At 37.3% G+C, this 27774-nt stretch overlaps 1 protein-coding gene across 8 annotated transcripts in view; it reads left to right on the top strand.

The window, feature by feature from the left end:
* Positions 1–27774, top strand: part of zmynd8 (zinc finger, MYND-type containing 8) — a 102600-nt gene that overhangs the window by 15047 nt on the left and 59779 nt on the right. For all 8 annotated transcript variants that reach the window (XM_059980794.1, XM_059980799.1, XM_059980800.1 and 5 more), the window contains exon 3: positions 8600–8745. In XM_059980794.1, the coding sequence (XP_059836777.1) occupies positions 8600–8745 (146 nt within the window). The remainder of the gene's footprint in view (positions 1–8599; positions 8746–27774) is intronic.

Raw genomic sequence — 27774 nt, 5'->3', positions numbered from 1 at the left:
TTGGCTTTTTCTGTTTTTGCAATGTAATTATTCCAAGCTGAGTCTAAATCTTACAAGGACAACTAGGGAGGGGCAGCATAGACTGGTATTCCAAATGATGACTACATTATGTATGTGAACAAATATTTTAAAAATGCATTATAGGAATTCTTTAGTTGAATACAACTGTATAGGCTGATGCTTTTAAAATGTTAATATGTAACATCATCTCACTGGAAGTATCAATTTTAAATTAAATGTTCTAGGTTGCTTAGCAGCAAGATAGTGTTGCAGGAAATCTTTGGCAGAAACACTCTGATCTTGTAGAAGTCATAAGTAGAAGTGTTTTATGCTGACTGGCCCACTAATGCATCTGTGCATATTAATCTGTGCACACTACGCATGTTTTCCATCTGTGGAACTCTAGGATATGAATCCACATTTAGGTTTATCTGAAATTCTCATCTTTACAGCTGAGATATTAATTAGTTTGAAGAAGCCAGCATCAGACAATGTAGCAATGAATTTCCAATGAGCATGTTGTTTTTTCCCAGTTCAATTCTACAGCTATTTTTGAAGGTTTCATCATTCTATGTTGCTATCGTGCTGAATAACAAAATCTGGAATGTGGGAAGTGGTCTGTATAATCTGCTGCAATTTAAAAAAAAATGCAGAGTGAAAGTAGTTTTAAGAGTATATATTCTCTGGTTTTAATGGCCTTTTTTTTTAAATGGTATATTTTATAGTGACTTGAAAACTTTGGAGAACTGGAGATATTTTTATATTAGAAAATGCGTTGAACCACATCTAGTACTTAGACAATTTTATGCCACTTCTCCCCCCTTCAAATTGATAATGTAGCAATGATGTTTTTGTCCATTCCATGCAGTTATCCCTCAAATTTGCAATCTCCAGCAGCTTTTTTTCTGGCTCAGTTTCAGAAAGTTTCGCAGTTGAATGTTGGATATACCAACTGTATGAAACAATGCCAAGGTTTCAACAGTAAGTTTTAGCTTTAGAAATGCAGATCTTGCAGATATTAACTTGCCATTACTGATCCTAGAACAATGGAACAGTTAGGGGTATTAGAATTTAGTGATACTCAATTTTGACCATAGAAAATATTGACCAATTGGTGTGGTTTAAGTTCCCAGATGCTCTGAAAAGTTTAATAATCTATTTCATATTTAGTGACTATTGTTTCTATTCTTAGTAACACACAAAATGCTGGAGGAACTCAGCAGGCCAGGCAGTATCTATGGTGAGAAAGAAACAATTGACATTTTGGGCCGAGGCCCTTCATCAAGAGTCCTGATGAAATTTCTCAATCTGAAAGTTAACTGTTTATTCATCTGCAACTCATACAAAATGCTGGAGGAACTCAGCAGGTCAGGCAGCATCTATGGAAAAAGAGTAAATAGGCAACTTTTCAGGCTGAGACTCTTTATAAGGACACTGTTCTTGTGTTTGTGTTTATTGCTGTCCATAGATACCACCTTATCTGCTGAGTTCCTCCTGTATTTTGTGCGTGTTACTCTAGATTTCCAGCATCTCATTCTCTTGTATCTCAATTGTCATTGTATTTTGTACTGAGTAGCTAGGAACTTAAAGGTTACTAGAAATATTCAGATAAATCTGTAGAAGTATGTGCAATATTTTTAAATTAGGAGTAAAATTGCATTTCTCCCTTTAAGGGAAGACTTATTAATAGAGTTGTCAATTTGTCAGATATTTGACAAAAGAGTATAAGTTCCTGCCTTATGGTTTAAGATAAAATGACTGCTTCTATGGAAGATTGGATCTGCTCTTGGTAAAATCATTCAAGTTTTGTTGGTCAACAAATTAAGTCTTTGCATTTACTTGTTTACCATAAGTATTCAACAGAAATTGTATAATTGTGATAACTGCATTTGATTAGTGACTTTGAAAGGGAAAAACAAAAAAAAACAAAAATTTCAGTGATCACCTGTTCCCCCAAGCATGAATGCAACTACTGTTTTTGGAATCTGACATAGTTTGGGGTGGAAATTCTTCAGAAGGAAAAATATTCTTTTGTAAAATTTTTCACCATTGTGAATGTTTTCCAGTTCCTGTTGAATTTAACAAACTGAAAAGAAAGAAAGCAAGCTGCCCAATGTTTCTGTTCTATGTTTCCTCAAAATAAATCAATTTTGTCTGTGTGAGGAGTGTGCACCACACAGTTTTTCGTTCCACACCTTGTAAAGCATGAAAATGCCCGACACTGGCCTCTCAGGCCTGATTCGACATCATCATCAAATCAAGGGCATTATCAAGGATGGCAGTTGAGTAGAGAGGTAAGTTGTTTCATAATGATGACAGTGAAGTGAATCTTGTCACATACATTGAAGATTTGTGGGCTAGACAGCCTGCAATGGTTAGAATTACTGATATGAGGCCCAGCTTTTGAGGCCCCATCATTGGTGTATTCTGTGTTTGAGGCCCAGAGTTCAGGCTGTCATCCAGGATCCTTATTCATCATCATTTTTTAACTTATTGAGGTTCAACGTGGATTAGCCCCTTTCAGAATCGGGTTTATTATCACCGGCATGTGATGTGAAATTTCTTTCTAATCTGCATCGCCCAGCAATCCGGATTTAATCCAGGCCTAATCATGGGACAATTTCTAATGACCAGTTAGTCAGCCAACCAGTACTTCTTTGGATTGTGGGAGGAAACTGGAGCACCCGGAGGAAACCAACATGGTTACAAGGAGAACCTACAGGCAGCGGCAGGAATTGAACTTGGATCGCCTTTACTGTAAGTGCTGCACTCACCGCGACAACACCTTGCCACCCACTCTGAGTCCTGGGTCAATACCAAAGATCAAAGATTGAATGTCAATCAGAAGTTCAGAGGTTGAGGCCCAGTGGTCTGCCAATTTCTGCAAGTCCACTGGAGGGAAAGTTGCAGCTCAGTGTCTGAATGAGTCTACTGTGGGTTCAGGACAGGGTATGTAATTGGGTGTATGTGTTGGGAAGGAGTGGAGCTTTTTTTTGTTGTTTGGTATGTTCTGTTTTGTTGTATTTTGTGTTATTGCAGGCATGCTATGTTGGTGCTGGGATGGGTGGTAAAACATTTGGGTGCCGCTAGCGTATTCTTGGGTTGCTGATTGTTAATGCAAGTTGCACATATCACTATGTTTTGGTGTTAAAATTGTACAAGGCATTGGTGAGGCCAAATTTGGAGTATTGTTTACAGTTCTGGTCACTGAATTATAGGAAAGATGTCAACAAAATAGAGAAAGTACAGAGGAGATTTACTGGAATGTTACCTGGGTTTCAGCACCTAAGTTACAGAGAAAGGTTGAACAAGTTGGGTCTTTATTCTTTGGAGTGTAGAAGGTTGAGGGGGGACTTGATAGAGGTATTTAAAATTATGAGGGGATAGATAGAGTTGACATGGATAGGCTTTTTTCCATTGAGAGTAGGGGAGATTCAACCAAGAGGACATGAGTTGAGAGTTAAGGGGTAAAAGTTTAGGGTTAACATGAGGGGGAACTTCTTTATTCAGAGAGTGGTAGCTGTGTGGAACGAGCTTCCAGTAGAAGTGGTAGAGGCAGGTTCAATTTTGTCATTTAAAAAAAATTGGATAGGTATATGGACAGGAAAGGAATGGAGGGTTATGGGCTGAGTGCAGGTAGGTGGGACTAGGTGAGAGTAAGCATTTGGCACAGACTAGAAGGACCAAGATGGCCTGTTTCCATGCTGTAATTGTTATATGGTTGTATGGTATATATGATAAATAAATATAAATCTGAATTTTGGGTACCTGACGGAGTGACATGAAGGCATTCATAGATAATCTGGTCAGGAATCTGAATTTAAGCACTATGAGTGCTGCCAGCATTGGTGGAAAGGTCTCAAGAGTACATTGTGCTCTTAAGCCTGCCCATTCTGAGTATTGCAGAACCAATTGGACAGCTGCAGTCTAACGGTAGAAGCCAGTGCTCAGAAGCTGAAGTACCTTAACCATATTTTTGTGCTGCATTTTCAAAATTCAAAGCTCAAAGTACATTTATTGTCAAAGTGTATATGTATGTCACCATGTACAGCCCTGAGATTCACTTTCTTATGGGCATACTCATTAAATCCAAGATACATAATAAAATCAATGAAAGACCATACCTAACAGGACGGACGAACAACCAATGTGCAAAAAACAACAAACTGTTCAAATACAAAGCAAAAAAATATATTACCAGGCATGAGATGAAGAGGCCTTGAAACTGAAGTTATAGGAACAGTTAGTGATGGGTCAAGTAAAGTTATCCCCACTGGTTCAAGAGCCTGATGCTTGAGGGGTGATCACTGTTCCTGAACCTGGTGTGGTGTGGGTACTGAGGCTCCTGTGTCACCTTATGGCAGCAGTGAGAAGGGAGCATGACCTGGGTGGTGGAGATCTCTGATTCCTGCAACAGTGCTCCATGTAGATGTATTCAGTGATGGGGAGGACTTCACTCATGCTGGACTAGGCCATATACAGTACTTGTAGGATTTTCCATTCAAGGGTATTGATGTTTTCATACCAGGCTATGATGCAATCAGTCATTATACTCTCCATCATACATCTATAGGAGTTTGTCCGAATTTTAGATATTATGCCAAATCTTCACAAACTCCTAAGGAAGTGGAGGTGCTGCTGTGCTTTCTTTGTAATTGCACTTACGTGCTGAGCCCACGACAGGTCCCCTGAAATGATAGCACTGAGAATTTAAAGTTGTTGACCCTCTCCACCTCTGATCCTTCGATGAGGATGAGCTCATAGGCCTCTGGTTTCTTTCTCTTGAATCAGCTCTTTGCTTTTGCTGTCATTGAGTAAGAGGTTGCTGTTATGGCACCACTCAGCTAGATTTAGAGTCTCCTTCCTGTATGTTGATTCGTCACCACCTTTGATTTGGCCAACAACAGTGATGTTGTCAGCAAACTTAAATACGGCATTGGAGCTGTGCTTAGCCATGGTCATGAGCGTAAAGCGAGTAGATCAGGGGGCTAAGCACACAGCCTTGTGATGGAGATTGTAGAGCAGAAGTTGCCAATTTGAACTGACTGGGGTCTGCAAGCGAGGAAATTGAGGATCCAATTGCACAAGGAGGTATTGAGGCCAGGGTCTTGAAGCTTATTGATTAGTGTTGAGGGGATGATAGTACTGAATGCTGAGCTATGGTCAATGACGAACATTCTACTATATGCATCTGTGCTGTCTGGATGTTCCAGGGTTGAGTGAAGAGCCAATAAGATGGCATCTTTTGATGACCTGTTGTGCTGATAAACAAACTGGAGTGGATCCAAGTTGCTTCTCAGGCAAGAGTTGAGATGTGAGATGTTTAATCACCAACCTCTCAAAACACTCCATCACAGTGGATGTAATTGCTACTGGACAGTATTCATTAAGGCAGGTTAATATTTTCTTAGGCACCAGAATAACTGAAGCCTGCTTGAAGCAGGTAAGGACCTCAGATTGCCGAAGTGAGAGGTTAAAGATATCGGTGAATATTCCAGCATGTCGATCAGCATAGGACTTTAGTACTTGGTTAACTTACCTTTTGGGCCAGATGCTTTTGGTAGATTCATCTCTGTGAAGGCTTCAGAGATTGAAGTCGCAAGGTCATCAGAGGCGGTGGGAGTTCATGAAGCTTCCTCCATCTTTTGATGGTCAAAGTGAGCATAGAAGGTATTGAGCTCACCTGGGATCAAAGCATTGTTGGCAGCTATGTTGCTTGATTTCACTTTGTAAGAGGTAAGAGTAAGACAGGCAATCATCAGATTTCCTACAATGCAGATTGGACATGGAACAGATGGCATTCTTAATCATAGTATAGCAGTGGCCTTGTGTCTTGGTACCCCTTGTGGTGCGAGTTATGTGCTGATGATAATTGGGTACAGGTTTCTTCAAACAAGCCTCTCAAAACACTTCAACATTTGAAGTCCCTGACTATGATTTGAAATGCATTGTAGTGGACTGTTTGGTGATGGCAGCATTTGGTATCTCAAGTGCCTGATTTATGTCAGCTTCTGACGGAATGTAAACTGCAGCTAGGATTACTGAGGAGAACTCTCTTAGTAAGTAGAATGGCAAAGTAGAACTCTCGTTATGTAGAGCATTTTAGCCGTGGGGGTGGTCCATCCTGTTGGTGTTGTAGTCAACTGCAGACCTTTTAAGCTTATTGGTCTAAGTGGGAAAAAGAAACATTGAGATATTAGTTTGGGATATTGAGTGAACTTATTGCCCTGTTGAGACAGAAGTAATTAGTCATTAAAAAGTTTATTAACTAATGTGATGGGGAAAATTATGAAGATTTGATTATACTTTATAATAGCAATCACTATTGAATTAGCTCTTTTCAGCTTAGTTACTAACTAAATAAGAAATGTGTATTTGATTTGGTTGTCAGTAATAGGATTCCTTCCCAAAGAATGTAAAACATTCCACTGCTTATTCCCCAATTTCAGTGGTAATCTGTGTGGTCCTAGATTTATTTCATATTTGTTATCTTTTGGGAATAATGGCTCATAAAATGACCATTCATTTGGGTTACATTTTCACTCATAAGAAGATAAGAAATAGGAGCAGGAGTAGGCCATCTGGCCCATCGAGCCTGCTCTACCGTTCGATAAGATCATGGCTGATCTGGCCATGGACTCATCTTCCCCTACCTGCCTTTTCTCCCCATAACCCTTAATTCCCCTACTATGCACAAATCTATCCAACCTTGTCTTAAGTATATTTACTGAGGTAGCCTCCACTGCTTCATTGGGCAGAGAATTCCACAGATTCACCACTCTCTGGGAAAAGCAGTTCCTCCTCATCTCCTTCCAAAATCTACTCCCCCGAATCTTGTGACTATGTTTCCTAGTTCTAGTCTTGCCTACCAGTGGAAACAACTTTCCTGCACCGCCTCTAAAGCCAGTATACCCTTCCTCAAGTAAGGAGACCAGACTTCCATGCAGTACTCCAGGTGCGACCTCACCAGTACCCTGTGCAGTTGCAGCATAGCCTCCCTGCTCTTAAATTCAGTTCCTCTAGCAATGGCCGACATTCCATTTGCCTTCTTAATAGCCTGCTGCACCTGCAAACTAACCTTTTGTGTTTCGTGCACAAGCACTCCCAAGTTCCTCTGCACAGCAGCATGCTGCAATTATTTTTTACCATTTAAATAATCATCTGCTCTTTCATTTTTCCTTCCAAAGTGGATAACCTTGCATTTACAACATTGTATTCCATCTGCCAGACCTTTGCCCACTCACTTAACCTATCTATATCTCTCTGCAGACACTCCGTATCAACATTCTGCCCAAAATAGAAAACTGCTTTTGTAGTTGCAAATATTTATTTATCGTATATCCATAAATTTCTTAATGCAAGTACTTTAAATGAATGAAAATGCTGAGCTGACATCTGCAAGATAAAGCTAATAGAGTTACTTAGTGTTAAAATAACTGAACAGAAAATCATCTGGTGGAAATGTACTGGACTAGCCTTGGAGCAAGAAACATCTGCGTGCATGTGGTTTATAATGAAATGCCATTAAAGACTTAACAAAAAAGATATTTAAAAAGATTACTGAACTTCAGATACATTGTCTTGGATGTTGTGGGATATTTTTAGAGCAGACACTTTCCAAGAGAAAAAGTTAGAATGTTGTGGTAGATGGATGTAAGCTGTCAGAACATGTAAAGACCTGATCATTTTAAAACAAAAGTAATTTGTATCAAATCATAAATATTAGTTATTACTGGCAACGTTTCCAATGCAAGACATTTAGAAGTGTGGATCCTTATTCCTTTAGTGGTTTAATTGTTGGAGATGATGTAAAAAGTAATGAAGTGTAGTTTAAGGGGACATGTTGTTGCTAGTATTGCAGAGTGTAATGATTGTCATGTGACTGAAGACTTCTCTGATACCCAATTACAGTTTAATGAATAACAAGAACTGCTGGTTCAATTCTGACTGCAAAATCAAGATGAATGTTAGCCATTGTTTCATAAGTGCAGACTTTTCAGAAACATAATGAGTATTATGTTTATTCAGCTCATTGTTATCCAGAGTAAATGCTTACATTTTCTTCTTGGCGTATTTATTTTTTCTGTCTTCTAACATAATGGGCCTTGTACTTATCCTGCCTAAATTGCAGAAAACTTCCCTGTTGATATATTCCACAGTCTGTTTCCTTGGTGGAAAAAGTTTGCTTAATTTACTCTTAAGATTCCTACTTCAGTTTTTCTTTAGACAGTTGAACCCATGGTTGATAAGGTGCCATTTTCTATTTATGTAATAATACTCCGATTACTAACACTACAAATGCCCTATGGTTCATTAAGATTTTAGCACTCAAGTGTGCTGAAGATAGTTGCAAATGTTTGTTACACTACTGAGAAATGGGTGAGGGTAGTCAACAAATAATTGATTTTTGTTTTGGTGTATTTTGCAAAGATACTTGAGACATACTGTAAATGGAAACATAAATGAACTTTGCATAAATTCAATAGTAACATCAAAAGCCATCTCACTGGAAGTTGCTTTTTCCCAGTAGGTCTCTTTAATTTTGCTGCCATGAGTGGATGAAATTTTCTTCATTTAATGTTTTGAGTTTATCTTTCAGATCTTGGTTCTGGAGAACGTACGGGTCTAAAACGAAAACAGCTTAGCCCCCAGCCATCTTCAAATGGACACTCTCCACAAGATGATGCACTGAGTCCCATGAAAAAGAAGAAGAAACCTGGTTTAGCCAATTCTAGTAAAGAGCAGGTATAGTAACATCTGAGTCTGCCTGGTTCATACTCTGATGCTTCATAATCTAATCTAGCTGCATTACACCATGATCATTTCATGGTTATCATTTTGAATAGTTGGCAAAAGCTTAAATAAAAACAGCTGATCGGAAAGTGAGGAAAAGAGACATTGCAGGGCAGGCAGCATCCCAACATTTTGGGTCAAAAGCTCTTTTTCATTTTCCAGCATCTGCAATTTTTTTTGCTTGTTTATTCTGGATCAGGAACCTAACCATGAAGATCCCTCCAGGAGATCATTGTAGCCCATAGTTTCTACTGATGGGAATGTGTCAAATTTCCTTTTGGAGAAATTATTGTTAGTGCTTTAATTTTATTGGGAAAATAAGAGCTCCATTTTTGTTGAGTGTATTTTAGTTAATATTTGCTAGTAGAAAACATTTTAGCACAGGTTGTCTAGCTCAAAAGTGTTACTTAGTAGATGTCATTTTTGTCCAAAAGTGCATTGCAGTACATTGAAGTGCATTGAATAAAAGGCAGAACATGGCCTTAAAAGCTGGATGCACCAATGTATGAAACCATTGGAGCAGAAAGAGAACAATCCATGTTTGTAGGAAATTGTTGATGTCATGTGTTGCTTTTCATTGCCTATTCCTGTATCAGTGAGTAACATTATTCTCTCTTTTGTCCAATGATAGCCAACCCTAACCCCAAACTAATTTTGGAGTATTTCCAAATTTCCTTCAGCTCTGTATGAGCTATGTCGACAAAATTGCTCTATTTTTAAGGCCGACATGTACTTCCGAATGTTTAAAGTGTACATCAAATTGACAGAAAATTAGTGTATTAAAAGCACTAAATACTTGTCACAGCCAGGACCTTAGACATGCACTATGTTCGAACTCCACTGTGTAGCATCATATTGAACATCTGGAAGATAACAAAATATTAAGGGTCTGGGGCTGTTATGAATTGGCAAAGAAATTTTATTTTGATCTGCTTATAAATCGCAGTTTTAAAATGTGGTGTAATGCAGCTTCTAAATTAGACAAAAAATTACATTTTTACCATGTTTTATTCTCTGCTTGTATGATGAGAAAGTTGGTGGTACGTTTACTTGTAATGGTGTTAACTATTTGTTATGCTTTCTCAGTATTTCTAAAACTGTACCTGTTTATCATACCCGTTTGTGTTCTTTAGACACAGCACTATGCATGTGACATGTTGGAAAGTGGTCTGCTAGTAAATTAATTTCCTTCTAAATTGAATCTAAGACTCTACTGGGTGTATTTTAATATGCAAGTGACATTATAAGTTCAATATCGGATTATCGTGATGTCCAAGCTCATTAAGGTCAAGTGGTGTGTAAAACCCCTGTCATGAACCAGTTACACATATATCAGTTTTAAATTAGCTGCAAGGCTTCATTTTAAGAATACTTAATTTTGAAGTTCTCAGTGACCTTTGCTAGTAGAGATATCCTAGTTTATGTGGGAATATTGATTATATTCTGGGCAATCGTTATCAAACATGATATTTAAGCAATCTGTTGGAAGAATTTCACAGGTTGAGCAGCATCTGTGGGGAAGTGATGTTTTGAGTTGAAACACTGTGTCAGGGCCTAATGCAGGGTTTCAGCCAGAAATATTATTGATTTCTCCCCCCCCCCCCCCCCCCCCACCACCACAGGTGATGCTTGACCCACTGAGTTCTTTCAGCAGATTGTTTGTTACTGCAGAATCTAGCATTTCTGTTATATCTTGGTGAGATCTTGGTGGATGTGTACACAGCTTTTGACTGTCCATCACATTTAACATTTACTTTTCTGAAATCAGCAAATTGAGTCTTAGTGACAAGTCCACTTATCCAGTGGTCTAATGAGGGTCATACCCTGTACTGAATCAATCCAAAATCAAGGAGCTAGTGATGCAATACCTAGCATAACTTTATTATTCTAAATAAGATCACTGAGGTATAACTCAGATTATTTGTGTACACATACCTGCCATCAAGAGGACAGGTTGATTTATTTGATCTTAGTACAATGCATTATTAAAAATCCAATCTAAATCCTTTGACTTAGTACAGCACAGAATATCAGTGTTGTTATGAGAGCAATGTAAACTCTATAATTTGCAATATTACTTTCAAGCTTTTAAAAAGTGCATCTCTGTGTATTGCCATTTAAAAAAATATGAACCTTCTTTTAATGATGATCTTATCAAGAATTGCCTTGAACACTTCTTTTCCTGTTCAGTTCTGTTATTGAAAAATTAAAAAAATATTAATTTAATGAATTTTGATTCAATTACAATTCCTTATTTCTATGGGAAATAAGTGTTTTCCTAAACACTTCCTCAGTAGTGTTTTAAAAAGTGAATTTATGACTTCTCCTTGTCAAGTAACATGCTGAAATACCCCTTTTCAACTGTCAGTAGTAAGATATTCACTCATGCTGCAGTTAGTTCTCCACATCACATCTAGTCAGATTTCCCTGCTTTGTACAGTCAGTTAATAGCATTTGGCTTAGTTAGTTTTATTTTTATCTGTAGCTCAAATTTGCTGATTAGGAAGAAAAATCTTCACTTAAAAAACACAGAAAAATTTCTCAGCCAGTTTCTGAATTGTAGTATGAAAGTGTGGCATGCAGTGTATACAAGGAACAACTTCAAAGACTGCAATGTAGTTGAGGGCTGAATTTGCATAAGGCTCTAGGATGAACTCCTGTATGTCAAGCTTCGTCATGGAATTTCTCATGAGTCTGAAGAGGCAGGCTAATTCATAGTGAATTAGTTATGAAAGGCATAACCACGAGCAAAACAGCACCTCTTTTGCATTTCATTGAAGTGACATCTATTAATCTTTATTCAAGTGGATCTTTGTCCTTCTGATTATGGATTATGGGAGTGTCAGTTCATGAATTGATTGTTGTCCTGGCTCAGGTATCCAATACCAGTCCTTTCCCTTTGCTGGAATCCAGAGATAAAACGTGCTGCTGTAATGATTTCTATTTATTAATACACACCTTTTTAAAATTTTAACCAAAACTTTTCAAGTGCCTTGCAGTGCAAAAATAAGATTTTTCTTTTTTTAAAAAGATGTACTACATTGCTGTCGAAGCTTAGTTTAATTTTTGGTACAAAATTTTACAGATTTTTATGGAACTACTTAATAATTTAATGCCAAACAGCCCTTTTTATTATTCTAAATGCACAGGTTTGGGTAACACTTTCTGCTTGACAATGATATCCTCGAGTAATTTGTAGATATATACTTTTAAAAATAGGTCTGAGATAATGGACTATGAAAGATCTTATTGCTAATTACAGTTTAAAGTCATTTTGGTAAGAGTAGGTTTTCATTTCTGAGATTAATGACAAGGAGCTAGTCTACTGGAATTTGAAGATATTAACATGTTGCTGGTGGTGTTGTAAATCAACTCAAAATATTGACGCTGAACTCCTTGTAAATCTGTTTAATAGATACAATTACGTTAAACATAAAGTTGTCATAGTAGGGGATTTTAATTTTCCACATATTGAATGGGACTTCCGTACTGTTAAAGGTCTAGATGGGTTAGAGTTTGTACAATGTATTCAGGAAAGCTTTCTAAATCAATATATAGAGGTACCGAATAGAGAAGATGCAATATTAGATCTCCTATTAGGAAACAAGTTAGGACAGGTGATGGAAGTGTGTGTAGGGGAACACTTTGGTTCCAATGATCATAACACCATTAGTTTCAACTTGATCATGGATAAAGATAGATCTGGTCCTCGGGTTAAGGTTCTAAACTGGAAAAAAGGCCAAATTTGAAGAAATGAGAAAGGCTCTAAAAAGTGTGGATTGGGACAGGTTGTTCTCTGCCAAGGATGTCGTTGGCAAGTGGGAGGGCTTCAAAGGAGAAATTTTGAGAGTTAAGATTTGTATGTTCCTGTCAGGATTAAAGGCAGAATGAGTAAGAATAAGGAATCTTGGTTCTCTAGGGATATTGGAACTCTGATAAAGAAGAAGAGAGAGATGACTGACATGTATAGGAAACGGGGAGCAAATAAGGTACTTGAGGAGTGCAAAAAAATACTTAAGAAAGAAATCAGGAGGGCTAAAAGAAGACATGAGGTAGCTTTGGCAGTCAAGGTGAAGGATAATCAAAAGAGCTTCTACAGGTATATTAAGAGCAAAAGGATAGTAAGGGATAAAATTGATCCTCTTGAAGATCAGAGTGGTCGGCTATGTATGGAATCAAAAGAAGTGGGGGAGATCTTAAATGGGTTTTTTTGCATCTGTATTTACTAAGGAAACTGTCATGGAGTCAATGGAAATAAGACAAACAAGTAATGAGGTCATGGAACCTATACAGATTGATGAGGAGGAGGTGCTTGCTATGTTGAGGCAAATCAGAGTAGATAAATCCCCAGGACCTGACAGGGTATTCCCTCAGACCTTGAAGGAGACTAGTGTTGAAATTGCATGGGCCCTGGCAGATATATTTAAAATGTCGGTATCTATGGGTGAGGTGCCGGAGGATTGGAGGATAACTCATGTTGTTCCGTTGTTTTAAAAAAGGCTCTAAAAATAATCCAGGAAATTATAGATCAGTAAGTTTGACGTCCGTAAGTTATTGGTAGGATTACTAAGAGATAGGATCTACAAATATTTGGATAGATAGGGACTTATTAGGGAGAGTCAACACAGCTTTGTGCATGGTAGGTCATGTTTAACAAATCTATTAGAGTTTTTCGAGGAGGTTGCAAGGAAAGTGGATGAAGGGAAGGCAGTGGATGTTGACTACATGGACTTCAGTAAGGCCTTTGACAAGGTCCCACATGGGAGGTTAGTTAGAAAGATTCAATTGCTAGGTATACATGGTGAGGTGGTAAATTGGATTAGACATTGGCTCAATGGGAGAAGTCAGAGAGTGGTAGTGGAGGATTGCTTCTCTGAGTGGAGGCCTGTGACTAGTGGTGTGCCACAGGGATCAGTGCTGGGTTCATTGTTATTTGCATTCTATATCAATGATCTGGATGATAATGTGGCAAATTGGATCAGCAAATTTGCTGATGATACAAAGGTTGGAGGTGTAGTGGACAGTGAGGAAGGTTTTCAAAGCTTGCAGAGGGATTTGGACCAGCTGGAAAAATGGGCTGAAAAATGGCAGATGGAGTTTAATGCAGACAAGTGTGAGGTATTGCACTTCGGAAGGTCAAACCAAGGTAGAATATACAAGGTAAATGGTAGGGTACTGAGGAGTGCAGTAGAACAGAGGGATCTGGGAGTACAGATACAAAATTCCTTAAAAGTGGCATCACAGGTAGATAGGGCAGTAAAGAGAGCTTTTGGTACATTGGCCTTTATAAATCAAAGTATTGAATATAAGAGTTGGAATATTATGGTGAGGTTGTATAAGGCATTGGTGAGGTCGAATTTGGAGTATTGTGTGCAGTTTTGGTCACTGAATTTCAGGAAGGATATTAATAAGGTTGAAAGAGTGCAGAGAATGTTTACAAGGATGTTGCCAGGACTTGAGAAACTGAGTTACAGAGAAAGGTTGAATAGGTTAGGACTTTATTCCCTGGAGCGTAGAAGAATGAGGGGAGATTTGAAAGAGGTATATAAAATTATGATGGGTATAGATAGAGTGAATGCAGGCAGGCTTTTTCCACTGAGGCTAGGGGAGGAAATAACCAGAGGACATAAGTTAAGGGTGAATGGGGAAAAGTTTAAAGGGAACATTGCTTCTTCACACAGAGAGTGGTGGGAGTGTGGAATGAGCTGCCAGATGAAGTAGTAAATGTGGGCTCACTTTTAACATTTAAGAAAAACTTGGACAAGTACATGGATGAGAGGTGTATGGAGGGATATGGTCCAGGTGCAGGTTAGTGGGACTAGGCAGAAAAATGGTTCGGCACAGCCAAGAAGGGCCTATGGTTCTATGGTTAAGTTATGGAGTGTGGACCCAGTCACAAGCTTGCTGGTCCTCCATAAAATGATACAATTTTTGACAAATTATAGTTGGGCAGAAATATCCAATGTGTCTGGTTTTTTACAGGAAGCCAAATGTAATTTTATTTTGAAATTCACAATTCCTCCATTTTCATTTGTGGTCAAATTCTTCCCATTCCTGCAACAAAATTATTTTTATTGGCCTGTTTTCTTTTTATGGGTTTGTTTTGTTTTATATTTGAGAATTGATGAACAGGTTTGACTCCCATAGATACAGAGTTTGTTAGTGTACAAGAAAAGGCAACAACACTACAGTTGAAATATCTACAGAAATCACAAATGAAAATGTAGCTTTTGGAAGATGTAACTTATTTAATGAAGTATTTTACCTTTTGGTGTTATTTTTATATCACTACTGAGACCAAAAGAACAGGTCAAAAGCTGGGCATTCATTGGTGAGTGAGACTGTATGCTGAATGTGATAAACTTTTCCAATAACTGCAATACAGAAGATGGGACTGCTCACCATTTGCTTAGAAGACGACAGCTTCAGTGACATTTTAAAAGGTTCAATACTCTGATCTAGAACAAAGTGGTCCACATTTTTAGCATCTTGAGCACAACTTTGAACTTTCCCTTCCTCCATCACTGGAGTATTCTTGCCATGTACATACAGCGCCTACAAAAAAGTATTCACCTCCCTTGGAAGTTTACATGTGTTATTCTTTTACAGTATTGAATCACACTGGATTGAATTTGGCTTTTTTGACACATCAACCGAAAATTATTCTTTTGTTTCAAAGTGAAAACAGATCTCTGCAAAGTGATCAAAATTAATTACAAATATAAAGTAATTGATTGCCTAAGTATTCATCCCCTTAAAATCAGAATTTAGTAGATGCACCCTTAGCAGCAACTACAACCTTGAGTCTGTGTGAATCGGTCTCTATTTGCTTTGCACATCTGGACTCTGCAATTTTTCCCATTCCTTTACAAAACTGCTCAAGTTCTGTCAAATTGCATGGGGATTGTGAGTGAACAGCCCTTTTCAAGTCCAGCCACAAATTCTCAATTGGATTGAGGTTTGGACACTGACTTAGCCATTCCAGGACATTAACTTTGCAGCTTTGGCTTTATGCTTGGGGCCATTGTCTTGCCGGAAAACAGATCTTCTCCCAAGTCACAGTTCTCTTTGCAGACTTCATCAGGATTTCCTCCAGGATTTCCCTGTATTTTGATGCATTCTTTTTACGCTCTACCTTCACAAGCCTTCCAGGGCCTGCTGCAGTGAAGCATCCCCACTGCATGATGCAGCCACCACCGTGCTTCACGGTAGGGATGGAGTGTTTTTGATGATGTGTGGTGTTCAGCTTGCATCACACATAGCGTTTACTCTGATGGTCAAAAAACTCAATTTTGTTTTCATCAGACCATAGAACCTTCTTCCAGCTGACTTCAGAGTCTCCCACAGCCTACTGGCAAACTTTAGCCGAGATTTCATGTGAGTTTTTTTCAACAGTGGCTTTCTCTTTGCCACTCTCCCATAAAGCTGCGACTGGTGAAGCACCTGGGCAACAGTAGTTTTAAGCATAGTTGCCTCCATCTCAGTCACTGAAGCTTGTAACTCCTCCAGACTGGGCATAGGTCTCTTGGTGGCCTCCCTCACTTGCACTGTCACTCAGTTTTTGAGGATGGCCTGCTGTAGGCAGAATTACAACTCTGCCATATTCTTCCAATTTTTTGATGATAGACTTAACTGTTTCTTGTATACATCTGCTGACTTGTGCTTTTCAATAACATTTCTGAGGAATTGCTTGGAGTGTTCTTTTGTCTTCATGCTGTAGTTTTTGCCAGGATACTGACTCGCCGGCAGTTGGACCTTCCGTATGCAAGTGCTTTTTTTACTACAGTCAATTGAAACACCTTCACTACACACAAATCTCCAAAAGCAAATCTCCATTTAACTAATTATGTGACCTCTAAAACCAGTTGGTTGCACCAGTGATGATTTAGTGTGTAATATTGGGGGGGGGGGGGGGGGGGGGGGGATGGTGAATACATGTGCAATCAGTCATTTTGCGTTTTTAATATTTGTTTTCACCTTGACAAGAGTCTTTTTCTGTTCACCAGTGTCAAAAAAGCCAAATTAAATCCAGTGATTATTGAATTGACTTTATTTCTTACATACTTCACATACATGAGGAGTAAAAATCTTTATGTTACATCTCCGTCTGAATGTGCAATCCTAGTTTTTTATAATAAATAGAACAGTCATGTAACATAGAGTATGCTCAAATCAGCGTGAGTTCATCAGTCTGATGGCCTGGTTGAAAAAGCTGTCTGGGAGCCTGTTGGTCCTGTCTTTTATGCTGTGGTACAGCTTCCTGGATGGTAGCAGCTGGAATAGATTGTGGTTGGGGTTACTCATGTCCTCAATGATCCTGTGGGCCTTTTTGACCCACCAGTCTTTGCAAATGTCCTGAATCATGGGAAGTTCATGACTAAAAATGCACTGGGCTGTCCGCACCACTCTCTGCAGACTCCTGCGATTAAGGGAGGTACAGTTCTCATACCAGGCAGTGATGCAGGCAGTCAGGATGCTCTCAATTGTGCCACTGTGGAAAGTTCTTAGGGTTTATTGGCCCATACTAAACTTCCTCAACCGTCTGAGGTGAAAGAGGCGCTGTTGTGCCTTTTTCACCACACGGCTGGTGTGTACAGACCACGTGAGGTCCTCGGTGTTGTGGATGCCGAGGAACTTAAAGCCTTTGACCCTCTCAACCCCAGATCCATTGATGTCAATAGGGGTTACAACAAAACATGAACATTTCCAAGAGGTGTGAATTTTTTTTATTGGTATTGTAGGTACCTACATCAGACTTTTTGATTTTAATAATATTATGGAAGCTGGTTAGTAAGTAGTGAGTAGCTGGTTCGTAAGTCGGGTGTACGCCTATAACTGAAATTTATTTTACCAACTTGTGAACTGATTAATCTCATTTGATACTTTGTGGTGGGTCAGTTTTGAGTGTTCAACCAAAACCTTGTGGTTTTCTTTTCAAAAATCTTGATCCGACAGCAGTATTCTCTAAGTCATTGGGAAAGCTAGTGGCACAACAACTCTTGTATTGCTTAGTAAATCAAATTAATTGAATGGTGATCCTTGATGTGATCCATCTTATTGCAGTGGGTTGCAGAATCTTGATGTTTTCATCTTCAGTTAGGGGGTTATTTAATAGTATTAACATTTTCTGACATATTTATTTAGTTGCTAAATTTCAGCATTAATACTGGGTACACCTACTTTGTATCATCAGCAGGCAATATCTTAGCCAGTCTTCTGGAAAATGTTAAATCTATTGATTTTAAAATTGGACACTCATTCTTTGGAGCTTCAAACTCTGTATTTTTCTTTGTTTTCTCAAAATTTAATATTCCAATTGCTACAAATTAGAGTAGTGAAGTTTTTTTTCATCGGGGTGTGTGTCTCACATCAGCCAGCGATGATTCACATGACATTTCTTTGGGTGACATTTCCTCTTGTGACTCAAAGTGAAGTGGTTCTGCTGATAATTTCAATGTAAATTGACAAGTGTTCATTCATGAATTATTTTAATCACTTTTCTGTTAGTATATGAGGTAATTTCAACAGACTTAAGTTTCAGACAGTCTGTCTATCCTTGTTTTCAAATGATCTCTCTGCCCAAGCTTCCTATCCCTTTTTTAAACTTGGCTTTAGCTTTATTTCAATGGGCTCTGGTAGATCATTAATTTATTGGCTCATCTCTCTGCAGTTTAGGTTAATTCCCACATGCTGTGATGGGAGCTGCTTCAATGTTTAGGAATGTATTATGAGATCTTTTTTTGGAAATTTCTCAGAAGTTAAAGAGACTCTGAAAAATAAAACACCTTGTAAAATGCCAAAAGATGCTTTAGAAATGATTTAGCATGCTTCCTGCATCTAGCATGCATTCTGAATGTATGGCACAGACTAATTAAAAAAAAATAGATTTTCTTTGGCTGATTTAATACAAGAATCGTGTTTAGAATTATCGAAGTAATAATGCCATCCAAGAGCTTCAGAAAGCATTGGATTAATGCCTGGATATGCTTTGTGTCTGTTTTTGACCAATTCTTTTATAGCAAGAGGTCAATTCATATCTTACAACTTTACATAATTTGAATGAACAAGGTGCATTCTAGTTTGGCTAGAATGTATTGTTCTGAGCTTTAGAAAATCATCTGTCAACATATTATTGTGATTAAATCTTAATGTGTTGATATATTAAATGACATTAGGTCCTAGGACAGACCAGCAAGCAGTGTAATATTTAATATATGCTACTTATTTATCAGAAGTAGATTGTGGAAGTTAAGTTGTGGAGTGGACTTTGATCTCAGTGCCTTTTTGTATTGTAGTTTAATATTTACTATATGCAGTAGGTCTCTGATTTGTTGTTACATGGAGTTAATACAGATTTTTGTAGAGTAATAGCAAAGCAACACACAAAATGCTGGATGAACTCAGGTCATGCAGCATCCATGGAAATGAGCAAACTCTATCAGAATCAGGTTTATTAACACTGACATGTGATGTGAAATTTGTTAACTTAGCAGCAGCAGTTCAATGCAATACATAATATAGAAGAAAAAAAATAATAATAAATCAATTGCTGTATACGTATATTGAATAGATTAAAAATCGTGCAATAGACAGAAATACTGTATATTTTTTTAAAAAGTGGGGTAGTGTCCAAGGGTTCAATGTCCATTTAAGAATCGGATGGCAGAGTGGAAGAAGCTGTTCCTGAATCACTGAGTGTGTGCCTTCAGGCTTCTGTACCTCATACCTGATGGTAACAATGAAAAAAGGGCATGCCGTGGGTGCTGGAGGTCGTTAATAATAGATGCTGCCTTTCTGAGACACCACTCCTTGAAGATGTCCTGGGTAATTTGTAGGCCAGTACCCAAGATGGAGCTGACTAGATTTACAACCCTCTGCAGCTTCTTGTAGAGTAGCTCCCCCCACCCCCCCCCCCACCCCAACCAGAGAGTGCAGCCTGTCAGAATGATCTCCATGGTACATCTATAGAGGTTTTTGAGTGTATTTGTTGACTTGCCAAATCTCTTCCAACTCCTAATGAAGTATAGCCATTGTCTTACCTTCTGTATAACTACATCAATATGTTGGGACCAGGTTAGATCCTCAGAGATCTTGACACCCAGGAACTTGAAGATGCTCACTCTCTCTACTTCTGATCTCTCTATGAGGATTGGTATGTGTTCCTTCGTCTTACCCTTCCTGAAATTCACAGTCATCTCTTTTGTCTTACTGACATTGAGTGCCAGGTTGTTGCTGTGGCACCTCTCTACTACTTAGCATATCTCACTCCTGTATGCCCTCTTGTCACCACTTGAGATTCTACCAACAATGGTTGTATCGTCAGCAAATTTTAAGATTGTATTTGAGCTATGCCTAGCCACACAGTCATTTGCATATAGAGAGTAGAGCAGTGGGCTGAGCACACACCCCTGAAGTGCACCAGTGTTGATTGTCAGCGAGGAGGATGTGTTATCACCAATCTGCACAGATTATGGTCTTCCGTTATGATGTTGAGGATCCAATTGCAGAGGGAGGTACAGAGGCCCAGGTTCTGGAACTTCTCGGTCAGGATTGTGGGAATGATGGTATTAAATGCTGAGCTGTAGTCGATGAACAGCATCAGCACCCTGACATAGGTGTTTGTGTTGTCCAGGTCGTCTAAAGCCATGTAAAGAGCCATTGAGTTTGCATCTGCCAGAGACCCATTGTGGCAATAGGCAAATTGCAATGGGTCCAGGTCCTTGCTGAGGCAGGAGTTCAGTCTAGTTCTGACCAACCTCTCAAAGCATTTCATCACTGTAGATGTGAGTACTACTGGATGATAGTCATTAAGGCAGCTCACATTATTCTTCTTAGGCACTGGTATATTTATAGCCTTTTTAAAGCAAGTGGGAACTTGCACCCGTAGCAGTGAGAGGTTGAAAATGTCCTTGAATGCTCTATGAAACTCCACATCCAATACCTCATTCTCCACAACATCTGCAATCTCCAAAGCAATCCTATCATTAAATACATCCTTGCCTTACCCCCCCCCCCCAACCCAATTTCCACTTTCTGCAGGGATCTCTCCCTCTGATTCATTGACCAAACGTCCCTACTGACACTTTCCAGTCCTGAAGGGTCTCTGCAGTCAAAGTGCTGCATCTGCGTATTCACGTTATTCACTCCATTCAGGGGCCCCAGAAATCCTTCCAGGTGAGGCAACACTTCTGCTGGGGTCATCTATTGATTGATTCCAGTGATTCCAGTGTTGCCTTTTCTATAGTGGTGGAACCCATCGTAAATTGGGGGTCTACTTTGTCGAGCACCTTCGCTCCAACCACCAAAAGTGGAACTTTCCAGTGACCCTATATTTTAATTCTGATTCCCATTCCAGTTCCAACATGTTAGTCCCTGGCCTCCATTTGTGGCATGATGAAACCACCATCGGGGTGGATGAAGTAGCACCTCATATTCCATCTCTAACCCAATGGCATGAATATCAATTGCTACTTCCAGTAATATAATTTTTCCCTTCACCCTCCCCTCTTCTATTCCCCACACTGGCCTCTTATCTCTTCTCACCTGCCTCTCACCTCCCCCTAGTGTCCTCCTCCTTCCCTTTCTCCTCTGGTCTGCTCTCCTCTCCTATCTGATTCCTTCCTCTCCAGCCCTCTACATTTCCGAACCACCTGGCTTCAGCCATTATCTTCTAGCTAGCATCCTTCCCCTCCCCCCACCTTTTAATAAGGATATAACCATATTACAATTACAGCACAGAAACAGGCCATCTCGGCCCTTCTAGTCCGTGTCGAAAGCTTACTCTCACCTAGTCCCACCTACCTGCACTCAGCCCATAACCCTCAATTCCTTTCCTGTCCATATACCTATCCAATAATTTTTTAAATGACAAAATCAAACCTGCCTCTACCACTTCTACTGGAAGCTCATTCCACACAGCTACCACTCTCTGAGTAAAGAAGTTCCCCCTCGTGTTACCCCTAAACTTTTGCCCTTTAACTCTCAACTCATGTCCTCTTGTTTGAATCTTCCCTACTCTCCATAGAAAAAGCCTATCTATGTCAACTGGCATCTTCCTGCTTTCTTTCCAGTCCTGAAGGGTCTCTGTCCAAATTATCAACTGCTTTATTACTTTACTGACCTGCTGAGCTTTTGCAGCATTTTGTATATGTTGCTTTGGATTTCCAGCATCTGCAGAATTTCATAAGGGTGATAACAATGTGGCTGAAAATGGACTTGTTTGCAAACTGGTAGAACTTCTGCAAATCCAGCAACATCAAATATCACAATGCCACACACAAACTGCTGGTGGAACACAGCAGGCCAGGCAGCATCTGTAGGAGAAGCACTGTTGACGTTTCGGGCCAAGACCCTTCGTCAGGTATAACCGAAAGGAAAGATAGTAAGAGATAATCTTAAAAGAGTAATCTCTGGGGCATCACGTGATGATGTAGGATCGAGACGTTGGGAATCCAGCTCCCTCGTAAAAAGCAATGAATTAGGGTTTAAGTGAAGAAGAGTTAACAAATACCTACTAGTAACTATTTATAAGCAACACAGGATTATTTTTAGATATGCGCCTAAACTGAAACAGAAGAAAGCTACTACTTCGAAGACTGCGCAAGTCGGCGGGGAAAAAGGCCTAACCGTCTCGGCGAAGCCTCGGACTCAAGTTGGATCTCCTCCCAGAGAAGTGCATGGCACTTCTGATGATGAGGACAGAAAGTTGCGGCAATGTTGGCGGTCTCCGAGAAGAAATGGCAAGAACAACGCATGCGCAAAGAAACAAGTATGCATGAACAGATATTAACAAAACTACAAATCCCAACTATGGCTGGAAGTGAATCGGAAGTGGAATCAGATTCTTTGGGAAACACAGATGAAGAAGAAGAGGAAAAGGAGGAGATTAAAGTAGACATAAGAGATATCCTGATGTATATGATGAATGAATTAAAAGCTATAAGAACAGATATAAGAAGGATGTAGAATACACTCGATAATGTGGTGGAAAAACAAAAGAAGATGGATAATAAAGTTAAAGAGATGGAAGTAAAAATGGAAGAAAACACTGAAAGAATAGATAAGATAGAAGACAATAATCTTGCCTGGACAACAGAAAGAAAACGGATGTTGGAAAAAATAGATGTGCTTGAAAATTCTAGTAGACGAAATAATATTAAAATTGTTGGTCTTATAGAAGTTACAGAGGGAGAAAATCCAATAAAATTCTTCCAAGAATGGATTCCGCAAATTTTGGAAATGAAAGAAGGAAGACAAATAATTGAAATTGAAAGAGCACACAGAGCTTTAAGACCAAAACCTCAACAAGATCAAAATCCAAGATCAATTTTGATAAAATGCTTAAGGTACCAAGATAAAGAAATTATCTTGAAGGCAGCTACTCAAGGTGCTAAAAAGAGAAATGGGCCATTGATGATAGAAGGGAAAAGAGTTTTTTTTTATCCAGACATAAGTTACGATCTTCTGAAGAGGCGGAAGGAATTTAATCCAGTGAAAAAATCTTTATGGGAAAAGGGCTATAAATTTCTATTGAGCTACCCAGCAAAATTGATAATTTTCCTGGATAACGAAGAAAGAAGATTTTTCGTTGATTACCGGAAAGTGGAGAAATTTGTACAAGAACAACCTTATATCCACAAGGAGGGGTAAAGAATTATAGAAATGAAGTGGACTAATGACGAAGACTGAAATAAGGTTGGACTTGACAGACGTTCTTAAGGAATAAGAAGAAAAAAAATAGTTGAGGAGTATTAATTGGGAGTAGAGACATTAATTATTTTCTTTTCTTTTTTCTTCACTATATTTTTCTTTTTTTTTGCGGGGGAGCTGGAGGAGCTCCTGATCGATGGCTGCAAGTTTCACGTGTACAATCATGGTGATTGCCATGACCCGTAAAATGGGGGGGGGGGTAATGTTGTGTTTCTCTTTATTTGCAACATTGTTTTCTTATATATTAGTTGCCTTTCTTCTATTTTTCTTCTTTCTTGCCTGGATGGTTGGGGAGAGACACATAGCAACATGGAGAATTTTAAAGAGTTCCCAAGGTATTATGAATGATTAATTTACTTAATTTTCTAAGTTTTAATGTTAATGGACTTAATGGACCTGTGAAAAGAAAAAGAGTTTTAACATATATTAAGAAAATGAAAGGAGATAATGCTTTTCTATAAGAAACACATTTAACAGAAACCGAACATAAGAAATTAAAGAGAGATTGGGTTGGAAATGTCATTGCAGCTACATTTAATTCAAAATCGAGAGGAGTTGCAATTTTGGTTAATAAAATGTTACCAATTAAAATACAAAATGTAGTAATTGATTCTGTGGGGAGATATGTGATTATACATTGTCAAATTTTTTCAGAATTATGGACTCTTATGAACATTTATGCACCAAATGAAAATGATGCAAAATTCATACAAGAAGTTTCTTTGAACTTGGCTGATGCACATGATAAAATATTAATAGGTGGAGACTTTAATTTTTGTTTCAATCCAGTTTTGGATATCTCTACTAAAGTTGCTACAAAATCAAAAGTAATAAAACTAACTTTATCATTAATGGAAGATTTAAATCTGATTGATATATGGAGAAAAATTAATCCAAGAGACTATTCATTTTATTCAAATAGACATAAAACTTACTCAAGTATTGATTTTTTTTATTATCAAAAAATATTCAGGATAGAGTGTAAAGTGTAGAATATAAAGCAAGAATACTGTCCCCCTTGATAATGCCAGTGATAACGATGGATAAGGAGGAATCGATCTATAGATGGAGATTTAATTCAATTTTATTAAAACGTCAAGATTTTTGTGATCTTATGAAAAAACAGATTCAATTTTTTTTGGATACAAATTTACATTCAGTTGAGGATAAAATTGTATTATGAGAAGCAATGAAAGCATTTTTAAGGGATCAGATTATAAGTTATACATCCAAAATTAAGAAGGAATACATGGCAGAAATAGATCAATTGGAAAAAGATGTCAAAGTTAGAAAAAGAATCTCAAAGATATATGACAGAAGAAAAACGAAGACAACTTGTTAATAAAAAATTACAATATAATACACTCCAGACATATTGTACTGAAAAAGTAATTATGAGAACTAAACAGAAATATTATGAATTAGGTGAAAGATCATATAAGATTCTTGCTTGGTAGCTGAAAACAGAACCGGCTTCTAAAACAATAAATGCAATTAGAACAAGTGCAAATAAGTTTACTTATAAACCTTTGGAAATTAATGAAACTTTAAAAAAATTTTTATATTGAACTATATCAATCAGAATCACAAAATAAGATTGCTGAGATAGATAAATTTTTATCACAAATAACCCTTTCAAAATTAAATTTGGAAGAACAGAAAGGATTAGATATGCCCTTTACATTAAAAGAGGTTGAAGAAGCTTTAGGATCACTTCAGAGTAATAAATCCCCAGGAGAAGATGGTTTTCCTCCTGAAATTTATAAAAAATTTAAAGATTTATTAATTCCTCCTTTTATGGAATTAATATATCAAGTGGAAAGAATGCATAAACTCCCACAATCATTTTTAACAGTGATCATAACTGTATTGCCAAAAAAAGATAGAGATCCTTTAAAACCAACAACATATATGCCTATTTCTTTGTTGAATACAGATTATAAAATAATAGCAAAAATTTTATCTAATAGAATATCTAAGTATTTACTAAAATTAATACATATGGATCAAATAGGTTTTATTAAAAACAGTCAATGGATAATATAACCCGGTTACTTAGTATAATTCATTTGGCACAAAAAAGAGAGGAAATGAGTGTGGCAGTTGTTTTGGATGCAGAAAAAGCATTTGATAGATTGGAATGGGATTTTTTATTTAAGGTATTGGAAAAATATGAGTTAGGAAAATTTTTTATACAATGGATTAAAACCTTAAATACTAATCCTCAAGCTAAAGTAGTTTACAAATGGTCAGATTTCAACACCATTTTGCTTAACGAGGTCAACTAGACAGGGCTGCCCATTATCACCTGCTTTATTTGTATTGGCAATAGAACCATTAGCTGAATTAATTAGAACAGATCCAGACATTGGGGGCTTTAGAGTTAATCAAGAAGAATATAAGATTAATTTATTTGCTGATGATGTTTCGATTTATTTAACAAACCCATTGCAATGTTTGCAAAGACTTTTTTTTTAGATTGGAAGAATATGGGAAAGTATCAGGGTATAAAGTAAATTGGGATAAAAGTGAAATTTTACCCCTTACCAAAGGAAATTATAATCAATGTCGATTAGTAACTCAATTTTGATGGTCAATAAATAAATGGGATAAAATATTTAGGTATTAGAGTTGATAATAATGTAAAAAATTTACATAAACAACATTATTTGCCATTATTAAAAAAGAGGATCTTGATAATGGATGATGTTACCAATAACATTAATAGGTAGAGTTAATGCTGTAAAAATGAATATATTTCCTAGATTGCAATATTTATTCCAAACTTTACCAATACAATTGCCTCAGAAGTTTTTTCAAGAACTGAATAAATATGTAAGGAAATTTCTTTGGAAAGGAAAGATATCAAGAATACCATTGGAAAAATTGACATGTAAATTTGATTTAGGAGGGTTACAACTTCCAAATTTTAAGAATTATTATAAAGCAAATCAACTTAGATTTATTGCATCTTTTTTTGATGAAGAAAAACCGGCATGGATTAGAATAGAATTAGATAAGATAGGAGAAAACATACCAGAAGATTTTATATATAAATGGGAATCCAAATGGATACTGGTAAAAAAAGAATCTCCTATGTTAAGACACTTGATTGATTTATGGAATAAGGTAAATATGGACGATGAGATAAAGAAATCTTTATTAGCAAAAAGAACTTTAATTCAAAATAGGCTTATTCCTTTTACAATGGATAATAAACTTTTACATAATTGGTTCCAAAAGGGGATTAAATATATATGATTGTTTTGAAGGAGGTATAATTGATGTCGTTTGATCAATTAAAAAATAAATATAAAATATCAAACAACACTCTTTTCTGTTATTTTCAATTAAAGGTTTATTTACGAGAAAAGCTGGGTCAAACAATGTTGATGCCAAAACCTAGTGAAATAGAAATATTAATTCAAAAAGGAAAAATCAAAAAATTTACATCCTGTATGTACAATTTGATTCAAAAACAGACAATTAAATCAGGAATACATAAATCAAGACAAAAATGGGAATCTGATTTGAATATTAAAATTGATGGAAAAAGCTGGACAAGATTATGTTTTGATAGTATGATAAATACAATAAATGTTCGACTTAGATTAGTACAATATAATTTTTTACATCAATTATATATAACACCACAGAAAATAAATAGATTAAATTCAAATATGTCTGACCAATGTTTTCGATGTAATCAAGAAATTGGTACTTCTTTACATTCTACTTGGTCTTGTTTTAAAATTAGATTTATCCAAAATGATTGAAGACTTTTATTGGAATGAATTACTGGAGTACAACTCCCACATAGTCCAATATTATTCTTATTAGGAGACATTGAAGGGACAATACCGAAACTTAAATTGAAGAAGTATCAGAAAAAATTTATAAAAATTGCATTGGCAGTAGCCAAAAAAGTTATCGCAGTTACTTGGAAATCTGATTTATATTTAACTGTGGATCGTTGGAATAATGAAATATATAGTTGTATTCCACTTGAAAAAATTACATACAATCTAAGAAATTAATATGATATATTTTTGAAAATTTGTCTCCCATACCTACAAAAGATAGGATTAAATACATAGGTCCTTTGAAGATAAAATTATAAAGTAATTGGGGAAAGTAAAAATAAAAAATAAAAATTATTTTGAACTCCATGGAGCATGTGGGGATCCTCCGATATCCAGGCAATCTTTCTCTTCTTTCTTTCTTTTTTTTTCTTTCTTTAGACAGACAAGGGTTGGGGGGGGAGGGTTAAGG

This window comes from Hypanus sabinus, chromosome 9, assembly GCF_030144855.1.
Source record: "Hypanus sabinus isolate sHypSab1 chromosome 9, sHypSab1.hap1, whole genome shotgun sequence".
Taxonomy (NCBI): domain Eukaryota; kingdom Metazoa; phylum Chordata; class Chondrichthyes; order Myliobatiformes; family Dasyatidae; genus Hypanus; species Hypanus sabinus.
This window is presented reverse-complemented; position numbering and strand designations above follow the sequence as displayed.